The 27,990-nt window shown below is 36.7% G+C and overlaps 1 protein-coding gene across 2 annotated transcripts; it reads left to right on the forward strand.

Moving 5' to 3' along the window:
- On the forward strand, positions 1 to 27,978 carry LOC148958612 (uncharacterized). 2 transcript variants are annotated; one of them, XM_089112291.1, is made up of 6 exons: positions 1 to 220; positions 16,902 to 17,769; positions 23,508 to 23,552; positions 24,323 to 24,391; positions 25,561 to 25,743; positions 26,542 to 27,978. In XM_089112291.1, the coding sequence occupies exons 2-6, from the start codon at positions 16,920 to 16,922 to the stop codon at positions 26,616 to 26,618; spliced, it is 1,224 nt and encodes a 407-aa protein (XP_088968417.1). In that variant the 5' UTR covers positions 1 to 220; positions 16,902 to 16,919; the 3' UTR covers positions 26,619 to 27,978. The 2 variants fall into 2 exon arrangements, with proteins under 2 accessions (XP_088968417.1, XP_088968416.1); XM_089112290.1 differs by lacking the exon at positions 1 to 220 and adding an exon at positions 9,677 to 9,830.
- Positions 27,979 to 27,990: the final 12 nt, after the last annotated feature.

The following is a 27,990-nucleotide window of genomic DNA, read 5'->3' on the forward strand; positions in this document are numbered from 1 at the left end:
TTTAGACGTAGCCAATTTTTTCGCAAAAGCTTTCGATCGCGAATCGGTCATCAAAGGTCAGTGATTCAATACACCCTCTGGTCGTTGAAGAACAGAGTTTAAACAGCGTTGTTAAAGAAAATCATATCGGAAAAAAGATTTTGATCCGTCATTACCATCGATGCGCAAAGTTGCTAAGTATTAAGAAAATTGCAACCGGAGATCTGCAAAGACGCTATATGTGAGTTCCTTTGAATAATTTCAAAGTATGATTATTTATTTAGAATTTCAAAGCTGTTTGAAGTTTTGGGCAGTACTCGTTTAGGAGACAGCTCCTTTCTTGCAGGATAAGCTAAATATTTCATTCTTCAAACGGCCAAAGCTTTGACTGAAAATATTTTACATTTGTATAACAAGGCGTATTTACAACATACGTTAACCAATCATTTTGGATCGTCTAGTTTAAAGTTGACGATACTGCATTTCTAATTCATTCTTTCTTATGCTCAGCGTTCAAAAGTTTCAAAACAACCATTGTCTAGTCATTGCAAATGCCGCCTTTGTTTTTGTCGTCATGTTTACATTCATAAAGATATGATGTGACATTTCTCTAGTATAGACAATATCGAGATCAGCAACAATGCTGTGCGAGTTACGAAGGCTATAGCACAGAATAGGGTAAACGATTCCAAAATACATGCTTTTTCATTAGGAACCAATCAATAAGTAACTTACAGGTAGCAGTCAGAAAAAGTTGAAGAACCGTCAGCACTAAAGACAAAGTCCCTCAGGAACGTACTAAGTAATATTTCTATTTTTGCAAACAATCAAGAATTAGGAAGCTGGTTCCATTCATTTTGAGTTAAAAATCACATAAATTGTGTGTTACAAAGGAAGCTATCGAGTGGTTCACTGTTTTTTGAATGTTTCATTTTTCTTCTTGATTGAACTTCCACTTTTTCATGTGTCAAACTTCTTTCTAGTTTTTCTTTAGTTTTCCCCTTGTTTTCTAGCTACATTTAAGAATCTAGTGACAATAATACAAAAGTTCAATGTTCTGTGTGCAATTTTCATGGCACCAAATGTGCAGTTAAATTAAAGGGTCTTGCGCAAACGGCATGCTTAGCGGCAGTTGTCTTGAGAAGTTGACTGTGTTTTGTATTTTCATGCAGTATGATATTAGGCCGGTCTTTGAATTATAGTCGCAAAGCGTGCCGGTTGCGCAAGGGCTATTAAGGAACTTCTAGTGTTACAATTTGGTTAAAAGAGGTGCAAAAAAGGAACTTCAAGAACTAGGCCTCGAGCTACGTTTCTTGTAAAAAGCGTGTATATCAGCAGCAACTGGTAATGCTCCGTCTCCAAAGCTTTATTGCTCAAGTAGATAACTTGTATGTAGATGCCTGCATGTCCGTTGCTAGAGCGTAATTTTAAAATGTGATATGCACTACCGTGTGGCCACATTATGTACAATTATGCATCATCAATTCCTTATCTAGTCAGTATCTTTGCTGCCGACAAACTTGTTTTAAGCATTTAACAAAACATCGTTGAACACATAGTTGTAAACTTTTGTGATTGTTTAAGCAACAGAACCCGTTCGATAGAACTATTCATCTTCATAGTAAAATGCAGACTGGCTTTTCAGTAGGTAACAGGGTTCAGCAGAGTTTCATACAGTGGGCTAGATCGGATCCAAAACTTTCCGGATACGTATGGATCTGATCTGGTCCTGGTGTCGTGTAAAGAAGATCCTTAAAGAATGTCGGATACGATATTGATTCTCTTGATATTGATCGCAGGGACTTTGCATGAAATTGGGATCACACATTTTAATTCGATGATAATCAAATCCATTTTTGTCAAAACAGAAGATGCTTGATAACCTCCACTTTTAACTGCACTTGATAACTTCAAAGCTTCTTGGAATAAATATTTCTAAAAAAATATAGATTTCTAAGAAATTCATGTCAACCGAATGAAAGGAAATCGATGGCTTTTTTCAAGCAACAAAGAATTTTGTTACTTATGGTCCATGTTATGGAAACATTCTTCAACAGTTCAGCCTTTGTTTTCATCCTGATCTCAGTCTTTGCAGCCGAGAGCAATTAACAACAAGCTGAAATCAACTGCGCTTAAGTTGTGAAGAATATTTGGGTCTACTTGCATTCATTACTGCTTTTATGAAAATTGTTCTGACTTTCCTATTAAGATCGTTTTTATTTATCTTCTGTAACTTTTTTTGGTTTTCCGTCTCGTGTCACTGCTTATTTGCCTTCCTCTGCATTAATTTTTTAAAGAATGCAAAATAACATTGATATTACAAAGAGTGTGGTGGCTTTCTTAATTTAATAGGATTGGGCACCACGTCAAAGGAATGAGGACTCTAGTTAGGTTGATTGAAGCCCATAGGGTATGGAGAAGTGGTCCCCCGGCTATCAGAACGTTCAAACCGTCTATTAATACCAAGAGTAGAGTGCAATCCAAAAGATACCTTTTAAGGAGAACTTATTACGGATTTATTAGATTGGGTGAGTTATCAGAAAAACCGAAATTTTTCGTTGTTATTTCGATGTTTCTTCCTTACGTCATAGCAAGGCAAGCCTCCTATGGTACAGACTGAAATCTTGATCCTGCTAAGTTATTTGACTGCTAGAGTTGTATGCGCTACGATGGCCTAGAAGGCTCACTTCAGGTCTCTTTTTTCACACCATTCAGTTGTACTTTTTGACACTTCAGTTATGTTATTTTGTTGTTTAGCTTCCTTTTTTGGCAATTCAGTTTTTACAAAACAAAATAACACACGTTTATATTAAGGCCCAGGCAACAATCAGTCATAGGAAGCACAGTTAAAGATGCCATTGCCAGCATATCTTCCATGTACTAGAATCAGATATCTAAATGTAAAGATATCTAAGTTGCACTGACGAGGACGAAATGATCGTTGGTTATTTCGGTCAGGGCTACATGAAGCTCGAGATTTTAGCTTTCTCGTTGGTCGTCTGCCAAAAAAATACAATTGAACTGTGTTCAAAAACTACAACTGAACTGTCTACTGAAATAAAACTGAACTGCCAAAAAACTCAAAGAAAAGATGACCTTGCATGCCAAATGACTTGAAATTGTCGTCACAATGCGTTTTGGCACACACAAATGAATAAATGATCGAAACTAAAGTGAGAGCAGTATCGTTTAACACTGGCCTCACTTTGTTGCTGCGTAACAGCAAAGATAATAGTCCAAGTGTCTCTCAAAAATGCCCTGTTTCTCATCAAAATTTCCCGGTGTTTGCCAAACAAATGGTGTTTGCATTTGCCAAGTACTCAGCAAGTTCCAATGAAATTATACCTGTTGTTACTTAGTTTACTGGGTGTTACTTCGTTAACTCTTTTTGAAAGCTTTTTAGAAATGTCTTGCTCATTTAAACCGTATTACTTTGTTTTCAAATTGAAAAAAAGATTGAACCTTATCTTTGCTACTGATAGCATATAGGTTCCAAATTTTTGATTGGCTGAGCGACTGAAATTCTCCATACCCCATTAGCCAATCATTATTCAAGAATATGACAACAAATGGAATTCACTCCCGAAATCAATAAAGACAGCACAAAATGCTAGACAATTTAAGAATTTGATCAAAACTTGGTTCCTTGAAAACAAGTGCGCTTGCTCACTTTGCAGTAAATGAACTGTCTTATGCAATCCTTGAAATTGCTTCATGTTAGTCTTAATTAGTGTATATTCACTATTGTAAAAACTAAAATTAAATAATCTACAATGCAATACAATACAACAAACGTGTCTCGCAGCTAGATTTAGGCCTATTTTGGAAGTTTTTACCACTACCCACAAAAAATAAACGTGTAAAATGTGCTTAAAGATAACCTAATTCCTTTTAAAAAACTGAATCTTAATAAATTTATGAAAAAACTGCCGTCAAAAACTTCCGCGAGCGTCAGTTACGAAGGTATGAAACTGTCCCAAACTGCAGATGGTTCCGTCTTCACAATAAACACATCATAAGCGGACTGACAACACCGATGTTTTGTTTCTTCTTCACTTTTCTTGAAGAAACAGCTACTTTTCTTGTTGTAGTGCTTTATGCAACTTGCGCAACTGAGTTCACCAGAGTTAGTCTCTGAAACTACACCATCAACGTCGGGAAAGATCTCGTCGTTTAACAGTTCCTCTAGTTATTTTCGACAAAAATATAAAATCTTAGCTATTCGCTGGGTACACCGCCAGCTGATATTGTAAATGCTGATTGCGTGTCAAAAGCTGGCACGCTAGAGCCTGTGGTGTCAACAAAAGGAGTAGATTTGCTATCAGTTGGTATTACTTTATTATGTGTGAATGAAGAAAAGGTCACTGTAGCTAGCAGGCTGCTCGACGGGCTCCAAGGAGTTCTTGCGGCGAAAAGTCGATACAAATGTAGCAAATAAGAAACACCGCAATACGCCGAGAATAAATAAATACACGTAAATCAGTGAAGGCTAATTAATATTTCGCCCCGGCATACGGGGCTTCATCAGAGCAAAAGTCATCACTTACATTACTTTATTACTTTATTTCGTTACTTCTGTATTAGTATTATTTCCTCTTGTTATTGTTTTGGTTCTGATTTTCACTTCAAATTTTAGTCATTTCTTTCTGTTAAGTATTCAATCAAAATATTAATAGCTTCTAAATCTAAACCTTTCAATATGATACATGGCCTCAAGATAAACTCTTGATTGCCTCGATAGCTCTCTTTGAGTTTTTTCCATGTATCCTTTAGCCAACAAATCTACGATATATCATCTTTGAAAGGTTTTCTCATTATTGTATTTGTATTTGTTTATACCTAGCACCCGAAAGTAGTTCTGGTCCTGGTCCTTCCTCTTGATGTGACCACACCCCATGATTCCTTTGCCTGCAATTGCAGCGAGCTGGTGCTCATGCCAGAGACTCGAACCACGGACCCTTGGGTCAGTAGTCAGCACCTCCAACAACTGAGCCATCCTCACACTTTAATACCCAATATTTTTCGTTCTTATATTTCAGTATAATGTGATTAACCTGCTGATACTGTGAAGAATAATTTGGGTTTTGAGTTTGAGTTTAAGGTGTGTCTGCGCACTTAAACATCAGCACCGGCCATATCAAAATTTGTTTGTGCACTTGTTTTGATCATGTGACCTACGAATAGGCTGGCTTCAAGTTAGCGCGCGAAACAAAAGGATAAAACAAAGGACTTCGATACCAGAGTTTTTTTTATTGACTATGCTGTTATAAAGTTACAAACATTTCCAACCTTCATTGACACCGTATTCTCATAAGAAAGACAATTAAGTGTGAAGGAGGGAACAGCTATAAATGTTGGAAGCTTGAGGTTTGGATTTAAGAACGAGCGAGAGAATAGAAATAGATGATGGTTATTATTAGGTGTCGAAAGGAAAAAAGAATGCAGAGGTCGGAGATTGTGATGAGAAGTATTGGCTTTAGGTTATGTGCTGGAATTTTAAGTTTATTATTGAAGAATTTGTTGAAAAGGCCGAGAAGGCGAAAAGAAAACTAAAGATATGTGGGTTTTAATTGTGTTACTTCTTGCCATATGTCAATTTTAAATTCTTCCATTCTTTAATATCCTAACCCTCCTTATCCAAGGTCCTAACAAATCCCTTTTTCTAGTTCAGTGTCGTTTTAAGATGTGTTTAGAAGTTGTAAAGAGTAAGTTGAAACAGTATGAAATAGGCAAAGAATGAATTGTCACAACATTCAAGGCGATCGTGTGTCCAATTTTCATAGATCAGTGTTAATGTTAACAGCTTCATTCAGCTGAATCAAATTGTTAGATTTGGATTAATAGCACAAGCTGGTATTTCAGATACTTTGCAGTTTTATAATAATAAGTTTCATTTTACATTTTCCAATTTTTTGTTATTGGATCTTGTTGCAGAGTCCAGAAAAGTTGTCTACCTTCTGGTCAAGAAAATCATAAACACCCTCTTCATTTTTAATGTGTTCAAAATGGCCGTCGTCAAGAAAATTGGGTACTCAACAAGTCTTGATTTCCTCTCCTTGCAACTCTGTCTTTTTGAAATATTTTAAAAATTTGTAGTTTGTATTCCATCAGTTTGACTGCATTTTGAAAATCAAAAGGCAGGAAGATTTCTTCAACTTCCTCAAGTTTCTAAATTTTTGGTCACCATCCCTCAGTGTCTTTTGTTTCTACAACCTTCCTCCGGCCGTAACCGTGGGGCCGTTTGTAACAGAATGGGAACAGAATGTTAGTAGTTTTGCTCATTATATGAGATGAAGGCCACCGTGGCCTATATGCTTGTAATTGAATGAAATGAAGGATGAAAACGAGTTGCTTGTCGGAAGCCACTGATGTACTCGAGATCGAGAAAAAGAAGAGGGACAAGACACAAAACTTGTGGAACACCAATGTCTGTCTCCATTTTTTTTAATTTACTTGATTGCTGAGCATTGATACGACAGACAAAGCTGACAATGAATATTTTATACCTGTCATCCAAAAATCAAAAGTGACACCTGGCTTTTTGTAGTTGTAGATCCAATTATCTCATGTTCATGAAATCAAAAAATATTTTCTCCGAAAACCGGTCCCAAAGGACCAGCCATGGCTATACCGTTCTTTTATTGGTATAGTTTTTTGTTAAAACTGAATTTGACTGCACGTGTCGCAGTTTTCAACAGATCACTGAAAACCTAATCTGGGAATGGAGGGCTACCGATATCGCTCAAGTACAAAGCATCGACACATTTAAGCGATTGCCTAGTAGAAGGAAACGTTCATTGAAAGACTGTCAAAACACACCAAATGTAAAAGAATCCATGACGCAATGTTTTCAATATTATTTAAGAACAGGGTCCAAAACTCCAGAAAATGACTTAGCAAATTCGTGTTGTGCTGAGCCAATAAATTACAAGACTGGCCTTAGTGAGGCGTTTGGCCTGTGTATTTTAGGGATCACACGCCGAGATAGTCATTATGAATCTTAATGTCCTAACCCTATCATAAATTTCAGTAGTCGACATCTTTAAGTTCAGCAGTTGAAGTTTTCGCTTTAGTTTGGCCGTTTTATCACAAAAAATGTGTGTTTGGATATCACAAAAAATTTTCAAATTTTTCCTTGTCAATGAGACTTTTCTTCATTTTTGAATGTAGTCTAATCAATTGACACCCTTTATCAGGCTTTGTGACAAACATGTCATTGATAGAACGAGGAGATAACAGGGGTTTTAATTGTAAATTTTCTCTATAGAAAAGTTCAGAGCGGTGAATGGAAGGGCCGCCATTACCGCTATAAGCCAAATCACCGGGTCAAGAACAGGTTTTTTAGGTTCAGAAATATGGTCTTCAGAAACATTAGTGGTGGTCTCTAATATGCGCCCGACAATAGACGGCAAATACGTTGTTGTTAATACACAGCATTTCTCTTTAATAGACAGTTAATAAACAGTCATGTTATTGTGGAAAAGAGAAATATTGCGAAAACCTGAAAGTCTTACGTAGGCTGGATTTTTTCAAGAACAGTAATGTTTCTTTTGTCAAAACTTTCCCTCGTGTTAACAAAACAAAGCAGACTTCATCAGCTAGTAAGGCGTGCTACATAAATTTCACATCAAACTGTTGTTAAGTAGCCTTAGAAACGATTTATAACGTTATCCAAAAAATGTATTTGTCAAGGCATTTCAGAAAGAAGGCTTTTGCTTTAGGCATATCAACGAGCTCTGATTGTTTTGATACGTTGCTGTGTTCTGCAATGTAACGATATTATTAGTCTACTAAAGCATATTAGTTGTCTATTGTGGTCTTCTCGACCAAAATGGTTGCCTCTATCTTAAACAATTTATGTTTAATCGGTATTTAGAGAAGGAATTTCACTAATATTGCAGAAAAATTTCTCACAGACTGCAGGCCAAATTAAGTCATAAACTGGTTTATACTTAACTGGCTTCACTTAACAGGATACCTCATACCGTAAAAATCAAAATTAAAAAAATTAGTGGTTAGGATTCACTAGGCTAATGCCATTGTTGTAAGTTATTAAACCACTTTGCATGCAACAAAATATAGTTATTCTTTAAGTGAAAGCAGCAAAAAGATGAAGCCTTAAGAAATTAAGCAGGAACTTGCCTGGCAAAACATAATAACATTGATTCAGAACTTTTTACTGATAAACTAGAGGCTACAAATCGCTTTACACTTTTTTTATAAGAACCAGTAAATTTAGGTTAAAGCTGACTGTTCTTAATTTTTTCGAAAATCTGAGGCTGGATTGTTCTTGATTTGTTCTTAATCTAATTGGGTGTAAGCAGTGCGGGTGCTAGCTTTTTCGCTCTAGAGACGTGTCCCAGCCTCATTTGCCGACAAATTGAATGAGACAAGCTTTCTTTGCCGACACGTTTGAATGATCACCGTTAGAGAACCCTCGCAAGTCATCTTTTTTTTAGATAAAATGTTGTTTAAAATTGCATTTTACAGCAGCTCGGTCTCAGCTTGTTCTTAATCTGTCCTTTATTTTTGACCAATTTTGCTGCTCGTGTTCTTATAAAAAATGTGTATTGCTCAGATTTTTTTAGCTTTAGAATTCTGTATAGAAGCCCCAGCAACTTCACGCGTGAACTAATCAAAGTAGGTATTCCTAGGCAAATATTTTATAGGTATTTATAGGTTTACAAGTATGATTGTAAACAATTGAACTTCAAGGCAGACGTTAATTACAAATTGTGCCAACAGAATACTGTTTCAAGCTTTTGCACCCGTTCTCTTATTTTATCTTGGTGCTAGTAAACTATATTTGATGATAGATACGCTTTCTAAATGAAAAAATGTAGTGGGTACAAAAAGTAAGAAAACCAGATCATGAAGGTCATTGTGGAACATTTTCCTTTCAAAGAAGCATGAAGATGGGTATAGTACATGAGCATCATTCCTACGACCGCGAGCAAATGTCGAGCTACAGAAGAAGTCTTTCCTTTCTCTACGTTGATAAAGTTTTAAACATGTTCTGGCTTCGTTATGTAATTATTGATTGAACACATGTAATCATCAAATTGGATGATAGTTAAATGTTGAAGTAAGTGTTGATGCTAATTTGATAAGAGTTGGCGGATAAACCAATGGAATTGTAAGGAGCACTCTTGCCATGAAAATTGCAAGTAAGGATTGCTATCGAAGGAAGTCAGTCAGCATTTCTGGTTGACGTCTTAATTTAAAGGATTCAATTCATATGAATATCATACTTACAACATAAAACGACAAATTTACGTAAACATTTAACTATGTTGGCGTAAATATTGAAAAAACTTCTTTATTTACACACTCAGGCAACACTATGTCGCATATGACGTCATCTAATGCGCCATTTGTAATTAATTTTATAGGTAATGTAATGTGAAAGGCCATTAAAGTCAATGTAAAAGAAAAACGTAACCTTTTTGCTTAGTATCGAAGTAATATTTACAAATAAATACAGCGTTGCTCTCCAAATCAACTACGTCAAAAAAGCCTCGAAGGAGCTTAATATCTGTTTATGTTTATTGTTTTGGTTAATTGGCTGTCAATTCCTCTGTCTTGAATTAGGTAACATCTGCCGTTACTTGGAAACAACGAACATACAAAATGCTCAAGGGAGACGGAAAAAACAATGCCTTTTGATATTTAAGCTGTCATCCATGATAATTGAGATTGTGAAATGTGCGCACTTTTTGAACATATTGTTTTGTTGTCATAGCAATTGTTAAGGCATCTGGTTTTCGCTCTCTCACTAAAAGGAACACTCTAGTAGCACACAAGAAGTGAGTCTGCCGAATATCAATTGATCTTCAATTTTCACAGCAAAAGTAAGTGAGCTTCTTTTCCGTATTGACATTAACGGATATTTTACGCACCTATGCGATGTTCTTGCAGTGTGATGTTATACGGAGATACATTGCGAATGTTTACCGAAGGATTTAGCTACGTCTATATAGATTGTCGTTTTATCTTGACACATGCTACCATCTTCAAGACGTTGATGATGTGGTTGAATTTTTGCTAAGAGAACTATAAAAACTTTTATTTAGCTAATTTGTGATCAACATTCATAGCAGGATTTATTGTTTTCTTTTAGAAGACATTTTAGAGCAGAATTTTTCCAAAAGATCTTGACATTCGCAAGTTTTGGCTTCCAACTCAAAAGTTGTTCTCTAGCAGGTCCTTAAATTTGTGACCTGGAATCATAAATCGGCGATGTTTGAAAACGCGAAATACTCGAATTTGATCTTAAAGCAACGAAACGCACCATTTCTTATCGCTTTTTCGCAATCAGTGGCGCGCTTCTGCTGAGAGTAGTCATATTTTATTAATAAGCGCATCAAAATTGGTCGCTTTTTAATGCGCTTCGGCTATTAATTTTTGCTGCGTGGATCTCCATTGACCAAAGGTCAGGATGGGAATCAGTGATAACGTTTTCTGCTGATCTCATTGGTTTTTGCTATTCACCAAGGATAAGTAGTTGATATTAAACCAGGTGTTTCTATGTAAAACAATTAGGCAGTTCCACCGAACAGTTTAAAAAATGGAAATTATTTTGCGATTTTTTGCAACGAAAAGTAAATCATTTTGCTGAAACAAATGCATAAAACGGTGACTCGAAAAGCTGCTGTTGTGGTGATACATTGTTTTTAGACTTTCATTTAGGAGTATTATGATGCATTTTTCGATAGTCCAAAAACGGATTTCTTTGCTAATCATTTATGATTCATATATCCATTCATTTTTCATTTTTCAATGATTTTTCCGACTTTGCTTGAGGAAGTATTGCACTTTAGGGTTCCTCTTTGAGTGGGGGTTTGTTTGAGGGGGCAACAGTTACCACAACAAGCAGTTCCCATGGTATCGTCTCTTTGTTGTTATCAAAACGGATACTCTTCATACGCCTGAATGCCTACTCGTTGTCCTGAGAGAATGGCTTATAGAAATATGCCTACCGTGCTCTATCTCTATGGCTATCACGTAGCTGCCACGCAAATAGAACTGCCGTGAAGCATGACATTCCAAAATCGTAAAGTGAATTCTTTTTCTTTGTCCTTGAACAAAAAGACCTATTTGTTGTGATATTATGAAGGCTGTATCCGAAAATATTTTAAAAACAATGCTAATTCTTTTTTTCTCGTTTGTGCTCTTTATATCTTGCTTGAATGGAATTAGTCAGGCCTTGAAATGGATTTCACCTCCAATGATTCACGAAAAAAGTTTGCGTCTTTTGTAACAGAGAATGACGTAATGCAGAGGCAATCTCATGCAAGACTGAAATCTGTTGACTGACTCCTATTGGCTGTCGATTCTGCCCAGGCCTCTAGCAGCAAATGCTTTTATAGATTCAAGACGGATATAAACTTAGGTGTCCAGTCTACATTAGAGGAAAACAAACTAGAAAGACAATAGGAATGTGTCTAAGGCGTATGTATAATCTGAGTCAATCAATATTGTAGTCCTTGAAATAATACTATGGTAGAGGGTAGGTTTCCTTAGTAGAAGTTTACCTGCTTGTATGCGCAATTGATGCGACGTTCAGATTATGCACAAACATCTCTGAAAAGGCGCATATTTCTTCGATATGAAGACTTTTCTTTTGTCTCTTTCTTTCTTCCTCCGCACTCCTGCGCCAATACGCCTTCTTTGCAACCCGTTCAAAACCCATGATGCTCTGGAACCTAGGGTAGGGATGGCATCCCAGCATCCCTTGGCAGTGCACTATTTTTTACCAAACATCCGTAAGCAATCTACTGAACGGCTTGACTTCACGGAGGTTGGAAACGAAACATTAATATTATAGGATATTTTAGCGATCATATTTTGGAGAATAATACTTGAACTTCACTAAGATGCTTTGTCATGTATTTTCAGTAGATTTCTCTTCGTTGTAACATTTTCCTAAAATTTTGCAATACCTTTACTGTCTTCATGTTGCGGTCTTTTCAAATGCAGAACAGATAAAACTATGGTACACATAATGATAAAAAAAAGCTTATTAATATTTTCTTAAATCAACCATGAGCAACCGCCGCTTTCGCTAAACCTTTTAATATTCTTTAGATTTTTTGCATAATGATAAAGAACAATTTATGAACATTTCCCGGGAACTCCTTGACTTCTAAATCTTTGTTGTAAATATCTTGAATGAGTTTTTGGAGTTTCAAGAACGTCATACTTGTAATAATTTTCTTGGTGCTAAACATGGCGGCGCCCTTCATTAAACCCATGGTACTATCTAGAAATTATGGCATAACGATTAAAGAAAGTTTATGAATACTGCCTGGGAGCTTTCTTCAATCTCAACCGATGTTTAATTAATTTTAGATGCTGTTTTACGGCATTCCCTTTAATGTTACACTTTCAAAATTTTTCTTCTCACCAACAATGGTAACCAGGCTTTGGTAAAACCTCTAGAGCTGTATCATAGGCTTAACTTCACAGGGCGCCGAAAAAGGCTGGTACTACCTTGCCAATTTTGAGCCACCACGCCACTGGTCTGGACAACCTGAAAGTATCAGCCAACAAGCATCGGCTATGAGAATTTGAAAGTGATTACTTCTTCTCATATCTTCTGTGCTGTTCTCTTTGCAAAAAAACAGAACATTTTAAGAAGCTATTGAGTGTTTAATTAACCCCACAGCAACATTGAATACTAATTTTTTATAAGTATACTTAATATCTTGCCGAGCCTTATTATTAATAAAAAATTAGACTGAAATAAATATAAATTTAAGTCTGAATGAAGTTTGAGCCTGGAATTATTCTAAAATTGTTCTTAAATTTTAACGATTTTGAGCCTCAATATTCTTGTAGAATATATCTTTATAAAAAAGTGTGTAGGATTGTTTGAATACTCCTAATTCTATGCGAGTAGTGTCCTAGGAAGTTTCAACAATTGAGCTATTTTCAAACCAATTGTGTGTCTCAATTGGCTTTTTAACCGTCTTATGTCTTTAAATTCATTGCTACGACAACTTCAAATTCATTGCGTCTTTGGGCGTACGACAGCGAAAGTACCCACAAATTTCTTCTTTCAAAGCCAAAATTTATATTCATCAACTAGTTTGCTTAATCGATGATGACACTAAACACTAATAGTATAGCCTATCAGTATGCTTCTCAGTTTATGTAGATTGTCTTGCTTAAGCGCAACAACACGGCAAGATGTTTTTGAAAAGTGGAAGCGAGACTTGACAGAAGTTCTGAAGCGAGACTTTCACAAACTTTCCCTTCAAAACGCTGGCAATCCGGAAGTTTGCTGCGCACGTTCCACCAATACACATTTTCAAAGTCTCGTCTTCCCCCACAAAACTTGAGCAGTGTGTAAAAAATACTGTTTTTTTGTATATGAAATTTGGCTGTTTTTACACCTTTTATCAGGGCTGGCCCCTTAAACACAAAGTATGACATGAGGTCGATCTTGAACTGAAGTCTACGCGAATACTAATTACAACAATCGGGCTAGGCCTAGATTTCCTGTAAATACTTAAGCGATAAATTTATTGCTAAAATCTCAAAAATCAGAAAATCTAACCACAGGTGCATCTTTTGAAACCGAAATAAATTGAAGGATTAACTTTAGATTCGTTATTAAACTTCGCCCTGTCAACATTGTTTTAAATTGAAGAACTAGAAATATGCGCTCATTTTTCTGTAAGAAGCTGATTCTAGAATATATACACTTTTTTAAAAGGATACCTAACATTTTGCTGAGCCTCAATATTATTAACTTTTTTGATCCTAAGATTATTCTTAAATAATTCTTAAGCAAAACAAATTCTAAACTCACCTGAAGATTAGAGAAAAAGGTCGAATCTTTGTTGATACCTTACGTCATCAAAAAAACAAACACAAGGATAGAGCAGAACAAAAATGAATATTTAATGAAAGTATGAGATTTGATATCAAATTCACAATCTGAACGTCTATTTATCAACGTCTGTTTTATCAACTCCAATGTAATTCTCTGTATCATCTGCAAAATTTACTTTGTATCTAGCAAGCGTTTTGTTAACGTTAGCAAAATTTAAGGTTAACAAAAAATTTAATTCTTGATAATCTTGAACCGTGCAATATTCTTAAATTATCCTAAAATTTCAAAGATTTTTTAGCCTTAAAGTTTAATAGACTATATTCTTATTAAAAAGTGTGTTAGAGCTTGGTTTTTCTAATGCTATGTAGGTTTTTTAGAGGTTTTTAATAACCACTTGCTGAAGAACTACTTTTCAAAATGAAAGATATTTTTTCATTCATATTTTTAATGTTCGTTTACGCAATAATAGCTAATAAACAGCTAATTAACACCAATTTGTAACATACAGAGAACAAACAGATGTACGCGACAGAAAATAAAAGATAAACAAATCACAAAGAGACACAAGTCCCAAGGAGTTCTTTGTCTTTGCTGCCTAACGTCTGGAACCTTAGTTACCTAACATCCAGAATAATCATTTCTATCCCACATTGAAATAATCTTTTTTGAGCGGTCATCAGAGCTGTGATTTTGATTTTGTTGTCTCAGGTGTGAGGTGTCGGTTTCTTATGGAAAGTTCCTAGTAAAAAATGTCAACAATTTCCTTGGGTTTTGTTAACAGCACTTGCAAGAATGACAGACATCATTTAAGTGTTCTTAACGAGTCTTCAGGAATACCTTTGACACTTCACTTTAGTTATTCCATGAAAGTGGACTACAAATTTTCTTTTGTCGACAAAGGCATAGCCTTTTAAAGCAATTAGGTTACTATGTCTTTTGGCTTTAGACCAGCATGTTTGAACCACTATGCCGAGGCATACTAATGTGCCGTGAGGTATTGCCTGTTGTGTGGTGGAAAAATCTCCAATTTTGCCTAGCTGGTCTATAAAACAGGCCCATGATTTACACTAAGTGAACAACAGTATTCAATTTTCTTCTGTTTTTGACTGACAGTTCAACCCAGGCACCGCGGAGCAGGGGGGTTGAGGGGGCGTTAACCCCCCCCCCATTTTTCGCAAAAAATGCCAAACATTAAGTAAACAATCTTTTGGTGGTACAAATCTTTATACCGTAAACATTGCTCAAAAACTATAACGGCCACATGTTTCGGATTATTTGTAAAGCCCGATCGTCGTTCCATCTAGCAGTTTTGGAATCTATCTACATAAGCACAAAAAAGCCGCTATTGTGTAGACAAAAGGAGTTCGTTTTCACCTTAGGACTGATTGGTCAACATCTACAGTCATGTGCTCGCGTTTCGATTGGCCTATTTCGATCCACAACTGGGTATATACATTTCCTATCTCAGTGTTTTGATCTATGTTCTATGACGTTTTATACTCTAAAGAGCGTCAGACAAAAAGCTTTAGTTTGCTCAAATGTTTGCTTTTTTCAAAGCCATTTTCAAATATTAAGTAATAAACTACCAGCAAAGCCTCTTTTCATACGGTTTTAGCCCCCCCCTTTTTTAGAACCCCCACTTTTCTCAACGCTCTGCGGTGCCTGTCAACATTTTTGATATGATCTACTCTATTTTAACAATGGAACATAAGCCTGACCGTGAAACAAATACAACTCTTCTGGCCGCAGGTTTGGTCGTAAACAAATAGCGAAAAAACGAAAACGAAAGAAATATCCCTTTCAAACAATTCGTCTGATTCGCCAGGAAGATTTGTCTGACGTTAAGCCCGGCACTCACGGCAGACTTTTCTTTTTGAAAGACGAAAACTCCTGTCTTCGAGTAATCCGCAGACGGCAGATTTCTAACTCTGAAAGACAGAAGACAAAAATCTTCGTCTTAATAGCATAACATAACGACTTTTCTTACCTTCACAAACCTATAACTTTACCTGTATTGAAAACATTTTCTCGTTTTCAAATTCCTCCAATATCCACGCTGCTCGGGAAATACAATCAATCTTGCGCTATGGTATTTATGCGATGCCATTTTACAGCAATGTAAAGACATCCCTTCAGTTTTGTTTGGGGTGTTCGACTTTTTCAGTATATAACCGAAAGGAAAAAATTCATCAATTTTATCGGCTTTTGTTAAGAACACGATAATTCATTTCTGAAAACTAAAGACTATCAGTTTTTAACGGGTGCAAATCACCCTCCCTTAGTTGTTTAATGTCATTTGGTGAATTTTGCTACTTTGGTAAAAAGGATTTTTGGTAGTCAGATTTTGAGGTGTCAAGATTTTACTTTTTTTATCGTATTATCGTCTTTTTCTTATTGATTGAAATTAAATTTTAAGAATGGGCGTTTCCCTTCAGTTTCTAGGCACCTGAAGGCAGTGGTACCCAATCATTATGTAATCCCATTATCCTTAACTCCAAAATCCGTCTCTTAACATATCTTATGGCATTATGTTACATTTACATCAAAGCATAACATGGATAACATAAACCTAATTTCCTCGAACGAGCAACCGAATGCTATTATAAAGCTAAAGAATGGAAGAGCAGCTGGCCCAGATAAGGTCTTCACAACTATCTTTGGAATTGTAGACGATCTGGTATTAAAACCTCTGATAATGATTTTTAATCCATCGCTTATGGATGAAGTCTTCCAAGATATTTGGAAAATTATTCCTATTTTTAATCCAGGTGCTAAGAAAGATGTTAAAAAGTATAGGCCTATATCAGTCATTTCGATTTTCTCGAAGATCTTGGAAAGAATGGTTCATGACCAGCTTTTTGAGTTCATGGCGGCAAATTAACATTGCCTTTAAAATCATTTTTATTTGTTTGTTTTATAAGATTGTATACGTTTTTCATTAAATGCTGAAGGGATTTTTTTTTTGTTAAAAAAAGATTTTTATTCTTATCATATATATCATATCATAAGTCAATCAACTTTCGTTTGACAAATTTACCTTTCTCTCACAGAACTCAATGTTGAAATAATTTTCTTTTTTCAGGTAAACACAAGATTCAACATGGCATCACCATTGCAATACATAGTCCTCATATTATGCTTTTTTGAGCTTTCACATGCCCAGAGCTCATCCGTCGCTATTGAAGCTTCCACATCTATCGCTATGGAAGCTTCCACATCTGTCGCTATGGAAGCTTCCACATCTGTCGCTATGGAAGCTTCCACATCTGTCGCTATGGAAGCTTCCACATCTACCGCTGCTGCAGCAACAACATCTACCGCTGCTGCAGCTACCACATCTACCGCTGCTGCAGCAACAACGTCTACCGCTGCTGCAGCTACCACATCTACCGCTGCTGCAGTAACCACATCTACCGCTGCTGCAGTAACAACATCTACCGCTGCTGCAGCTACCACATCTACCGCTGCTGCAGCAACAACATCTACCGCTGCTGCAGCTACCACATCTACCGCTGCTGCAGCAACAACATCTACCGCTGCTGCAGCTACCACATCTACCGCTGCTGCAGTAACAACATCTACCGCTGCTGCAGCTACCACATCTACCGCTGCTGCAGCTACCACATCTACCGCTGCTGCAGCAACAACATCTACCGCTGCTGCAGCTACCACATCTACCGCTGCTGCAGCAACAACATCTACCGCTGCTGCAGCTACCACATCTACCGCTGCTGCAGCTACCACATCTACTGCTGCTGCAGCTACCACATCTACCGCTGCTGCAGCTACCACATCTACCGCTGCTGTAGCTTCCACATCCACCGCTGCTGCAGCTTCCACATCAACAAGAGCTGCGGTTGCTCCTACCACGTCCGAATCAAGCTCTGTCGCTCTTTTTGAATCAACTGAAGCTTTAGTTCCTGTAACACCTTCAAGTCAAGTAGTCACGCGTAAGTCAATTTTCAATCTTTTACTTTTTGTATTTGCCCGATAAAATTCAGCCATTTCCTATTTGCCAATAGAATTCTCAAGTGTGACGTCACAAAAAACTGTTTTTAGAAATTTATGCAAAAACGTCAAATTTGTCAAAAATCGGGTGAACTATGGCCAATAGAAGATATGGAGTTTGCTAACAGATTACTGTCATTTTGTGGCTCATCTCGTATGAAGTTATGAACTAAGATCAAATTACAGAGGTTTGATGGGGCCAGAGCTTGTGCTCATGCAGATTTAGATGTATTTCATGATACTCTTTCAGGTTATTGAAAAAAATTTCAAAATTGATTTTTTTGACGTCATTACTTGACAACTCTATTTATGTTATAAATTTTTTGCTATTTATGTTATAAAAATTGCTTACAAACATAACAATAAAATGGCAACTTTGGGGAGCAACAATCCTGTAGGCTGGTAGGCTGTGGTGCAGACTTCAAAACTTTTTCCGGCACAAGAAGGAGTTGCACGACTCAGATGTCAGTGAAGAAATTGTGTTCGTGTACCACGAATCGATATAAAGTACAGAATTTTTCCAAAAAACCTGATTCCCTGATCCTGACTAACGATCCAAGGCCAAGAACTCTCGTTAAAGAGCTAAGGTGAACAATTCCAAGTGGTTGGCTTAACGTCTTCTTACTTTCAAACTGCGATGCCTGTCTTATTCTCCAAGACATCACATATTCTCTAAGAGGTGTGTTCTCATTTTTGTCTCCTCCGGAACGATGACATATTGTACTACTTAAGTGAATTTTGCAAAAGTTCACTCTGTCCAGCCTTCCGTGGTCCCTTTCACGAAGTGTTCAGATTCAGTGACTTTTCTCCAGGAATCATTTCATTGAATGCAATGTATAAGTGATTGACGCCACGTCATGCATGAACTTATCCGACATCACCTTCCTTTTATTTCTGCATTTCCGCCACGTGATATTTCAAACGTGCCAATCAGAATCATTCTCACGTTAACTGCTTCTACGCGATTGTTCTCCGATCAGAGTTTAATTGAATTTTGATTTGCTATGTTATTTACGACGCAGTGCTATTCATTATTTATAAAACATTAGCGGCAGAATTGTAGAGCGCCAGCCTATTCAGTTTTTAGTAAATCCTTAAAAATTAATGAAGTTTTGCACTTGATCGTTTCACAACATTCATGAAAGTTATTTAAAGTTTGTGGACGGGTGACATATTTTGATGTAAATTCTATTAAATCCGGTGCTCTACCAAAACGAATTTTCACTGGCCTCAAAGACTACTCTGAAGAATTCACACGATGTATGTTGCCAGAACCCGTGCTTTCTAGAAAACATATGGGATTTGCCATCTTTTTTTAAAAGTGTTGTTTGATCTACTTTTGAGGCAATGTCTTTTGCCATGCCGTGGGTGTTGACACAAGGCTGGCTGCCTATAAGAATGTCACAATGCATTTGCTTAGTCACCGGTGTTTTGTTAATAGCATTTCTGTTGCTATACACACTTACGGCTTCTTGCCTTTGCGAACGTGTATCGTACCCTTGGTCGCAGATACACGTGACCTAGGTTTATTCGAACATACAGAAAGTCCTTTATTCACACAAGTTCCGACTAGATCTAACTAATTTTCGTGTCATAACATGACTGAATGTTAATAAATGATCACATTAACCAAACGATAGATCATAATCAGAACAAAGGCAATCACTAGACTATATACTGTTTTGGGGGCAAAGTGGCAGAGTAATAAACATTATCTAATTCTGGAGAACTTTCCACCTCGTGTAGTGATGTTCAAATAATATTTCCTGTTCCCTAAATATTTCTCTGTATTTCTTGAAATCATTGCATGACGTTCCTCGAAGAGTTCTAGCTCTCAAAATACACTCTTCACCATTCTTCCCCACATCCTTAGCCTGCGTGCAGACTCAAAATTCGCAGGCTAGACATCCACTGACATCCACCATAACAGTGGTTTCGCTTTAATTCCAGACTGGGAGAGGGGGGTGGAGGGCCATCAAAAGAGAAATTTACCGATGAAGACATAGATGGAGAAGAATTTATGAAGTATTTGGGGGTGCTACACCCTCTCCCCCATACCCCCTCCCGCTAGCTACGCCCCTGATCATAAATAAGGTTTAAGAAATTTGTGCGTTGCCTCATTTACCACCAAATACGGCTTGTTCCCAGGGGTGTAGTGTCAGCAAACAAGTAAGGGAACTCTTAAGAAATTTGTCTCAACAACAACTGCAAGCGGGGAAATGGTTTTCTTTTGATGTGTTATGGAATTCTGTTATGGAAGGGGTGGGGCGGGCCATTGCCCCGGGTATTACAAGATTGTTATCTTTTTGACCAAAAATATGCATTTTTCTTTATTTCCAGTTTCTTAAATAATCACCTTCGAACAATTTCTCTTCCTTATCCATCAAATACTTTGGGCTTTGCATATTTGGTTCTTACCTGCCTGCTTACTGAGGTCAACTGTGTCGGCGTCCCTCCGCCAATCGGCTGAAGTTTGGCGTTTCTGCACCAAGGGCTTATGTGATTGTGTGGGGATAAGGCCGCTGTCAATCTAACGCCTTACCGCAACGAGTAAAAAACTTAGTTTTGTATAGGTCAACCAGTTTGTTTTGTCACTCTGTCATGACAACGTAGAAGGTTGATAAAGTATTGCACGGTTTATGTAACCTAGAGACCTTCAAGAGTTGAAGACAGTCACTTGGCTTATTTTCATAGAGTTATCACATACTCGGTTTGAACCTGTAAGTATGCCTCTAAAGCATGTTTCTCCACTAAAATTATAATGATAAGCGTTCGATAAAGCTCTCTAAGTTGAAGCGAACTAGCCTTTTAAGGTCGTAAATCGTATTAAGTCGTAAAGTAGAAGAAACTACAATCTTTAACATCACCAAAAGGGCTGCTAGCCATGTATTAACATCTATGCTTTAGCAAATGTTTGTTTTAGTTACATTTGACGGAAATATTCGTGCTACATCGTCTCATTTTCTAATGCTTCCAGCTTAATGAAACCAAGAACTTTTTGATGATTCCATTCTATCCCATCTTACTTTCTTAAAAGCCTTTTCAATGTACAGTGTTGCGTTTATAGTTGTATTTCAATGGAAGTTCATAACCTACATCTTCTTCATACTCCTGTTTCAATTTCAGTCAAATCCTGTGACTGTGTTGTTGCAACTAGATTAATCTGCCTTTTGTGTCTGCTAGAAATGTTTACCCGGACATTGTGTGTTTCTTCATGTTTCTCTGACTTTTTGTCACCAGTGATCTTGAGACTTTCCAGATAAGGAAAGAGAATTGGAACATCATTTCTCGCTATGATGTTCCATGAGGTCCATGAGGCCCAAAAGGAAAGCTAATCATTTTACCAATACTTTCTTGAATTCTTCTAGCATCGTAACCCTTGATTCTCGCATGAGGCGATGAAATTTGAGGAAAAAATCCATATCTGAAGAAAGGACTTAGACTACCCTAAACCCGTTGTTGTTGCTATGGGTCTTTGTTTGCTTGGTAACCAATAATCGCTCTATATCTGATGATAGGACGGAGATTTGATTTTAACATTAGAAGCGAGATTCTTTATAAGCGTGAAACTGATGCGATCTCATTCGAGGTGCACGGAATTTACAGCTGTGGCAAAGTGGAAAGTTTTTTGTATCGAAGTTGTTTTTTAGTTGTCTCAGGGCTTGTTGTTAAGCGTTAGTCTACGGTTTTAAGGCAACACAATCGACTTAAGAGTATTCAAAGGGGTTGCGGTTTTCCATTCAGTTAAAAGTTACTTTCTCCACATAATAACTTTTTGTTACTTTTGTCTTGGAGCAGAAGGAAATTGTTCAAGCGTAGTACAGTGGAATTGAGTATTGTCTTTTTAATCCCAGATTACTGTATTTTCGCATACTCGTTACAAAAAGTTTCTTCCTACCAAGAATCAATAAATCACTGGTTTCTTTCTTATTACTTTTTTGTTGGCATCCATTCATGGCTGCATAGAAGTATTGTTGTTGAAAACCTGTTGTAAAAGAACCAATTTATGTTTCTCGCAACCTGTCGGTTGAATTGTTTTTCTTTTTCATTTTAAATAACGATTTCACCATATCATAAAATACTTCTGTAATCCTTGATCATGGTAAGCGGAAAACTTTTTGGTTGCTCGCTAGCAAAAAATGTTGGGATGAAACTAGTGGATCCATTGTTTTGGTTACACAAAAATATTCTTACCAGTGGTATTGTGGATTTTGCTGCCTAACTGAGCTGGCAAAAGAGGGTGCTGGAATATGAAACTTGCAAAAGAAGGGTTTATCACTGCCTAGACCCCATTTGGCTAACCAATGTATATTTGTCTTCTGTGAAAGCTACTGTGAAAGTTTATTACTACTAGAATTAATTTTCTCGGCTCCCATATTCTACTGGTGAAAAACTGGTGTTCCTTATTCTTCCCTTGATCCTGGCATTGTTTTTCTAGCACATACACGTACTAGCAGTCCTGGGAATCTTTATTTTTCAACTTTAAATTCACTCTCTAGCTTCTCTTTGATAGAAACTTGAACTGGGGTCACAGGTTTAAATCGAAGCTCATTGAATAAAGAGCCAACTAAATAATTTATATGAAATTTCTTTTGGAATAGGCCTCTATCTTATTAATATTTAATTTTGCTTCAAACGAAAGTAATGCCACCTGTCAAGCTCTCGTAATTCATTTTTTCTTCTATATTAAAAAAATCTTCTTTCAACATTCATAACATCCACATCGTCAATAATTTATGCAAAACCAAGCTTTTGTTTTGATTTCACAATTTCCATGGCAATCTCCGTTTCATCTATTTTCACCCTAATGCCTACAGTGCGTTTTAACCAGCTGAATATTTTTCAGCGACAGAAATTAAGCGAGTCACCATCAGTCTATTTGAATCTGAGCTTTGCTTTGTGCTATGGTGCATTGACTCCTGTTTTCCTTCCAATATATCTAAAACTATGCCCTTTGTAGAAAAACATCATGGCAGTGCAGGCAACATTCGTCCTCGTATCACTTTGTTTCTGGGGCTTCGCGACGGCCAATATTTCGAGCAATATTTTGGATCCATCGGCCTCGGTCGATGATTCAGCCACAGTTTTTGCAACCTCGTCAGGCGACAGTGCTGCGACGACGTCGACGATGGAAACTGGAGTTGTAACTCCTACAACGAGCACTATGGCAACAACAACTAGTACCGTGATGTCTACCCCTGGTGGCGGCGGCGGCGTTGTCCCAAGTCAAAGTGCCACAGCTACAGGTGAATGCTCCCCATTGATGCAGGCATTGTAACCAATGTATTGTTTGTTTGATTACGAGTAATATATTTAGAAGAGACTGTTCCAAGTAATCAAGCTTATGCTTTGATTTGTACCAAAATCGTGTCATCTAGACAGGAAAGGTTTAAAGTAAATTGAATAAGTCTAAAGCAAAGGGTAATGGGGGGAGTAGGTTGATTGAGGAATTGAAAAGGAATTAGAAGGAAGCACGAGGAAACATTAAATGGAATCTAAGGGGAGGAATTGTAAAGGTTACGTTGGGTGACAAAACATTTCTTGTCCAGGTATCGTTGTTCAAAGGCAAAGAGTTTGGCAGTGAATAAATAGCTGAACCTTCATTCGGGAAAAATCATGCTTGGCGTAGACTTTGCCTTTGCTTTGCATGTTTTTATATGATTTTGATATTCTCTTCTAGCGCCATTGTCAACTGCAGGGTCCGGCGGGGGAGTATCTTCAGTAGGTAAGAACTGTTTTCATGCCTATGTATTCTTTAAATGAATAGATTATCATTGCTGTTTACACCATAAGCCGGGCATACTTGCCTCTTTTTCGCAATCATTTTACTACTAGCCTCGGGATCCAGTAGCAGTGCCACGGGGGAGGGGGGGGGGGCAATATTTGGACAACGTACTTTTTTATGTAATCTTATGATTTTCAAACTGCCTTTACGTAGCCAAAAGTTAGTCATGGGCGTTTCCTTCTGGTAAAATTGGCTTTCCATTTTTAATAAAAGGGTGTTTCTGGTTCTAAAGAGGGCGTGGCCTAAATTTTTTTGCTTCTCACCCCTTCCCCCCCCAAAAGCGTCGTGGCTGGTGCCGCCATTGTCGCGATAAGCTACTAAAATTTTTGTCGAGAGTTGAACTGATGGAGTCTTTTTCAGTGCCCTTTTCTTTTCTTTTAAACATTTCACACTCAACGTTTTTTTGTTTTGATCTAACAATTAAAGCCTAACGTCAAAGAACATCAATGTTTAACGTTTAACTCAACCATACTCTTTTCCCTAGAAAGGAAATACAAAATCATGTTAGGAAGCTGTTTTTCGTGTGACTTAAGTGATTTTTGCCCAATAATAGAATTTGGTTTTAGGGAAGTTTGGTACGAATGTGACTAATCTTAGGAAAAGAAATGGAAAGATGCCAAAAGACCAAAGTCGTTAAATAACCTCATTGGCCTATACTGTAATAATTTGTGTAAGCCTAACAAAAAAATAATATTTTGATTCTTTTGTAGGTGGAGGAACAACAAGTTCCATAACTCCTACTGCTACGAGCGCTACACTGATTGTAACTCCAACAATTAGTAAGTTATCTTCATTCATTTGATGTTGTACTGTCTTATGTGTATTGTTGGTTTCATTGAAATAATAATTTGAATTGCTTAACCACAAGGTATAACTAGTGCTGCCAAATTTTTTGATGTAAAGTTTTATTTTTTATCAAGGTGCATTCAGTACAATTAGCCTTTGTTTCTGGTTTATTGTGGATAGTATTTCTGGTTGAAATCTCAACCAAATTCAACAGGGTCTTTTTTGGTTTAATTTTATTGAAACAAATGTTTTACAATATTATAGCACAAAGTGAACAGGTAATTGTAAAAACCAACAATTTACTCCACAGATTATTTGGTGGCCGCGATTATATAGTAGGATAAATCCCCGCAAAGGGGAGTCTGAAGAGTTACTGTAAATATTTTATGCTATTAGTACTTTTTAGGCTGTAAATATACCAGGTATCTTCATAAAGTGTTTGCTAACATTTCAGCTAAGGAACAATTATGATTGTAGTTTGATTGCTTGAAATGTTTGGCTACAAGCTCCAAAAACTCTGTACCGTATACTCTCGAAAAGTGGGACTTTCTTATCACTTACCAGGAGATTTTCTTAAAAACATTGGGTCATGGTAAGTAGGCTTTCTCTTTAGGGGGTCGTTTGGTTTCGGCGTGATCGCTGCAGTTTCATGTGACATTGGTCCCGTGAGAACTTATGGAAACTGTTTTGTTAATCAGTACGAGGCGTGTTCGTGTGATCAGTTCCAGATCAGCCAATAGCATCGCAGCACTAAAATCATGACACGGCAGAATTGGGTACTTTAGATATACCATATCCATTTTACCATGACTCAATGTCTTTAACTTGGACATTCGCTTGAGTCCCACTTAACAGGGAAAACTGTACTGTTTTCAAAATCAATTAAGATTCTCTGATAAAAATTGAATTGAACTGAAAATATTTTGACTCTTTCTTCCTAAAGTGCCAGGAGTATCACCCTTTCAAAAAGAGCCTTCTATATTTGATTACAATCTGCACCTCCTGAATAAAATTCAAAGTCAGTCTGACGTTTGAAAAGGAAAAATTTTTTTTGCTGGGATTTGCTCTATGGAACGTTTGCTAAATTGTATTATCTGCTTGGTTGGCAAGCCGCCAAACTTTTAAATCATTCCCTTATTTACTGGTTTCTTCAAAACTACAGATTTTGGAGGTTGGTTAGACAACTGCAAAGAAACATGCTGCCAGGGCCTAGGCCAAGGAAGAACCTTCAACAAGACACGGGAATGCAAAGGAGCAACAATCAATCATTGTAAAGCAGACATTTATGGACTGAATACAACAATAGCTGTGGCTTGTCCAGAAAAATGCATTAATGGGGAATGTAGTAAGTGTTTTTGCCTTCATGTCTCAAACGGTTTCTTCTAATTTTGTATCTAAATGTATCTTTGAAGCTCTAAGTGATTACTGACAAATATCATTTGATATATTAAGTATTTCACGTTTCGATGCTTAGGTATTTAAAACGGCTTGTTGAAAATTGCGTAATGAAAGCAACTTGTTTGAAGTTTTCTTTATGCTTTCAGAACTTTTCCTACATATCACTTATATGCCACTCTAGCATTGAATATGTTACTTTTTCGCATATAAGAATTGATTACATTCCTAGCTATGTTGTTAAATACCCGTCTATACTAAAATATCAAAGATTGATGACAAAAACAGACAACACTAAAAGACTCTGGGCCAATATTGCAAGGCTTATAAGGGAAATTTTTAGGTACAAAAAAAATTCAGGTCCTGCAAAGCAGACTAAGTTATTTGTTGTAGTTGTTGCTTCTCTTTCCTTGTTTGTTTTGGCTGAATTTACATAAAATTTAATATTTGTCGCTTAATCATGTTCGTACTGTTACTTGTTGTTGCTGTTATTTAATTAATTTTTCTTTTTTCTGTAAAAGCTCGAATTTGTCATTTAGATGTAAAGGGCTTATTTAAGTATTAAATTGTACTTTAGTCAATTTAATTGATGATAATGACGATGATGATGATGATGATGATGATGATGATAGAACACCTTTCTTCCCCTTGTTGCGTAATTTAATGACTTGATGTTTTTCTGTCAATCTAACAGCTCATTAGTGACAGCATGTTGACAAAATCTTACACGTTCTTTTTACCTTTGTAGACGGCACTGGAGCTATTCAACCCTCAATATTCATGGTCACCCTTCTGATGTCTGCATTTGTTTTTGTTTTGCTGTAAAGGACTATTTATAACCGTTGGACCTGGTACCTGGTTGGGCATGAAAATACAAACAAAATTCTAATCAATCTGGAAAAACAGTCATGTATGCTTCATCAACTGAAATTTTTTTTGAAAACATCGCATCGTTGGTTGTTTTAAATCTATTTGCTTCCTTGGAACATAGGAACAATGCCAAAGGGTTCTGTAAATTTATTAGATAATACGTTGTCCTGTTGAAAAGAGTTGGTAACTTTAAAGTTGTACCTTTGGTTCTCTAGTTTCCCTGCTAAGTTAATCTGCCAAAGCATGAATTTACATGTCATAATTTTGTACCGCTGGGTAGTACAGTGCTTGTTGCCAACTTTTTTATGATTAAATCGTTTGTCGTTTGTGATAAGTTATAACTGTTGTAAGTAAAGACGACAATGTGCGCCATTTTTGTACGAACGATGTTGTTGGCAACCATGAAACTTTGCAAAATAAATGATGATTCACGCATTTATTAGAATGATGGGTCTTTTGCTATAGCTGTACCCATAGCACTTTTTTTCAGCTTTATTTGCAGGTATGGCCAGTGGTGGACACCTGGGGGCGGTCTTCCCCCAAATATTTTGGAGGAAAATGGTCTTTAGTCCTAAAAGAAGATAAAATGTGACATCATCATATCAAAACAATAGGCTTGTCCCCCACAATATTTGTCCACCCCTGATCAGCCAATCAGCAACGACATACATTTCTTGATCAAAAATAGGTCCAAGTCATATTCAATACCTGTCCCTTCCTACCCCTTAATTTTTTAGGATAAAGAGGAAGGTGATCTCACAATTAATTGAAACTCTACTGGGTTTGCCCAATATGCCCCTTGTTGTTAATATTGTCTTTAATGCTTAATGTAAATGTAAAAAGAGATTTAGCTGACTTTGTTCTCGTTTTAAAGCAAAGTTTTATTGATGACCTTGGTCTCTACGGATCAACATAATTTTTGCTGATTAAATTTTTCTTTTGTTTGGATATCTCTTTTTATTAAGATTTTACTTTCTGCATAGAAAAAATCGTTTTCACAGCTACAGTTTGACTCGTAATCGGTTGAATATTTATTCTTTTGATTTTTTTGCACGAACACAACACTTAAGCTTTTTATTTTAAAGGATCAGACTAGAGTAACGACATGCAACAATACCTTAAACAATATATTTGTCTCGTTGATCCTTGATGGTTTCTTTACCAAGTTAAGTTGACTAAGCATAAAAGATCTCTGACTCTTACTTGTAAACACTTACATCCCTACTGTTGTATGTCGTTAGTGTTGTGTAGTTCCGATAGTTTAAAAATGCAATGTAAATTAAATGGTCATCTTTCAATGAAAGGATTATGTAAACACTTTTGTATC

This window comes from Rhopilema esculentum, chromosome 13 (genome assembly GCF_057945365.1).
Source record: "Rhopilema esculentum isolate cy_ngs chromosome 13, ASM5794536v1, whole genome shotgun sequence".
In the NCBI taxonomy this organism is placed as follows: domain Eukaryota; kingdom Metazoa; phylum Cnidaria; class Scyphozoa; order Rhizostomeae; family Rhizostomatidae; genus Rhopilema; species Rhopilema esculentum.

What these genes read in the sequence shown, in the direction of transcription:
- LOC148958612 (XM_089112291.1), top strand. Translation starts at nt 16,920, where the DNA reads ATGGCATCACCATTGCAATACATAGTCCTCATATTATGCTTTTTTGAG. An exon ending in CGGGGGAGTATCTTCAGTAG is followed by an intron (nt 23,553 to 24,322) that starts GTAAGAACTGTT and finishes ATTCTTTTGTAG; the next exon opens with GTGGAGGAACAACAAGTTCC. An exon ending in GATTGTAACTCCAACAATTA is followed by an intron (nt 24,392 to 25,560) that starts GTAAGTTATCTT and finishes TCAAAACTACAG; the next exon opens with ATTTTGGAGGTTGGTTAGAC.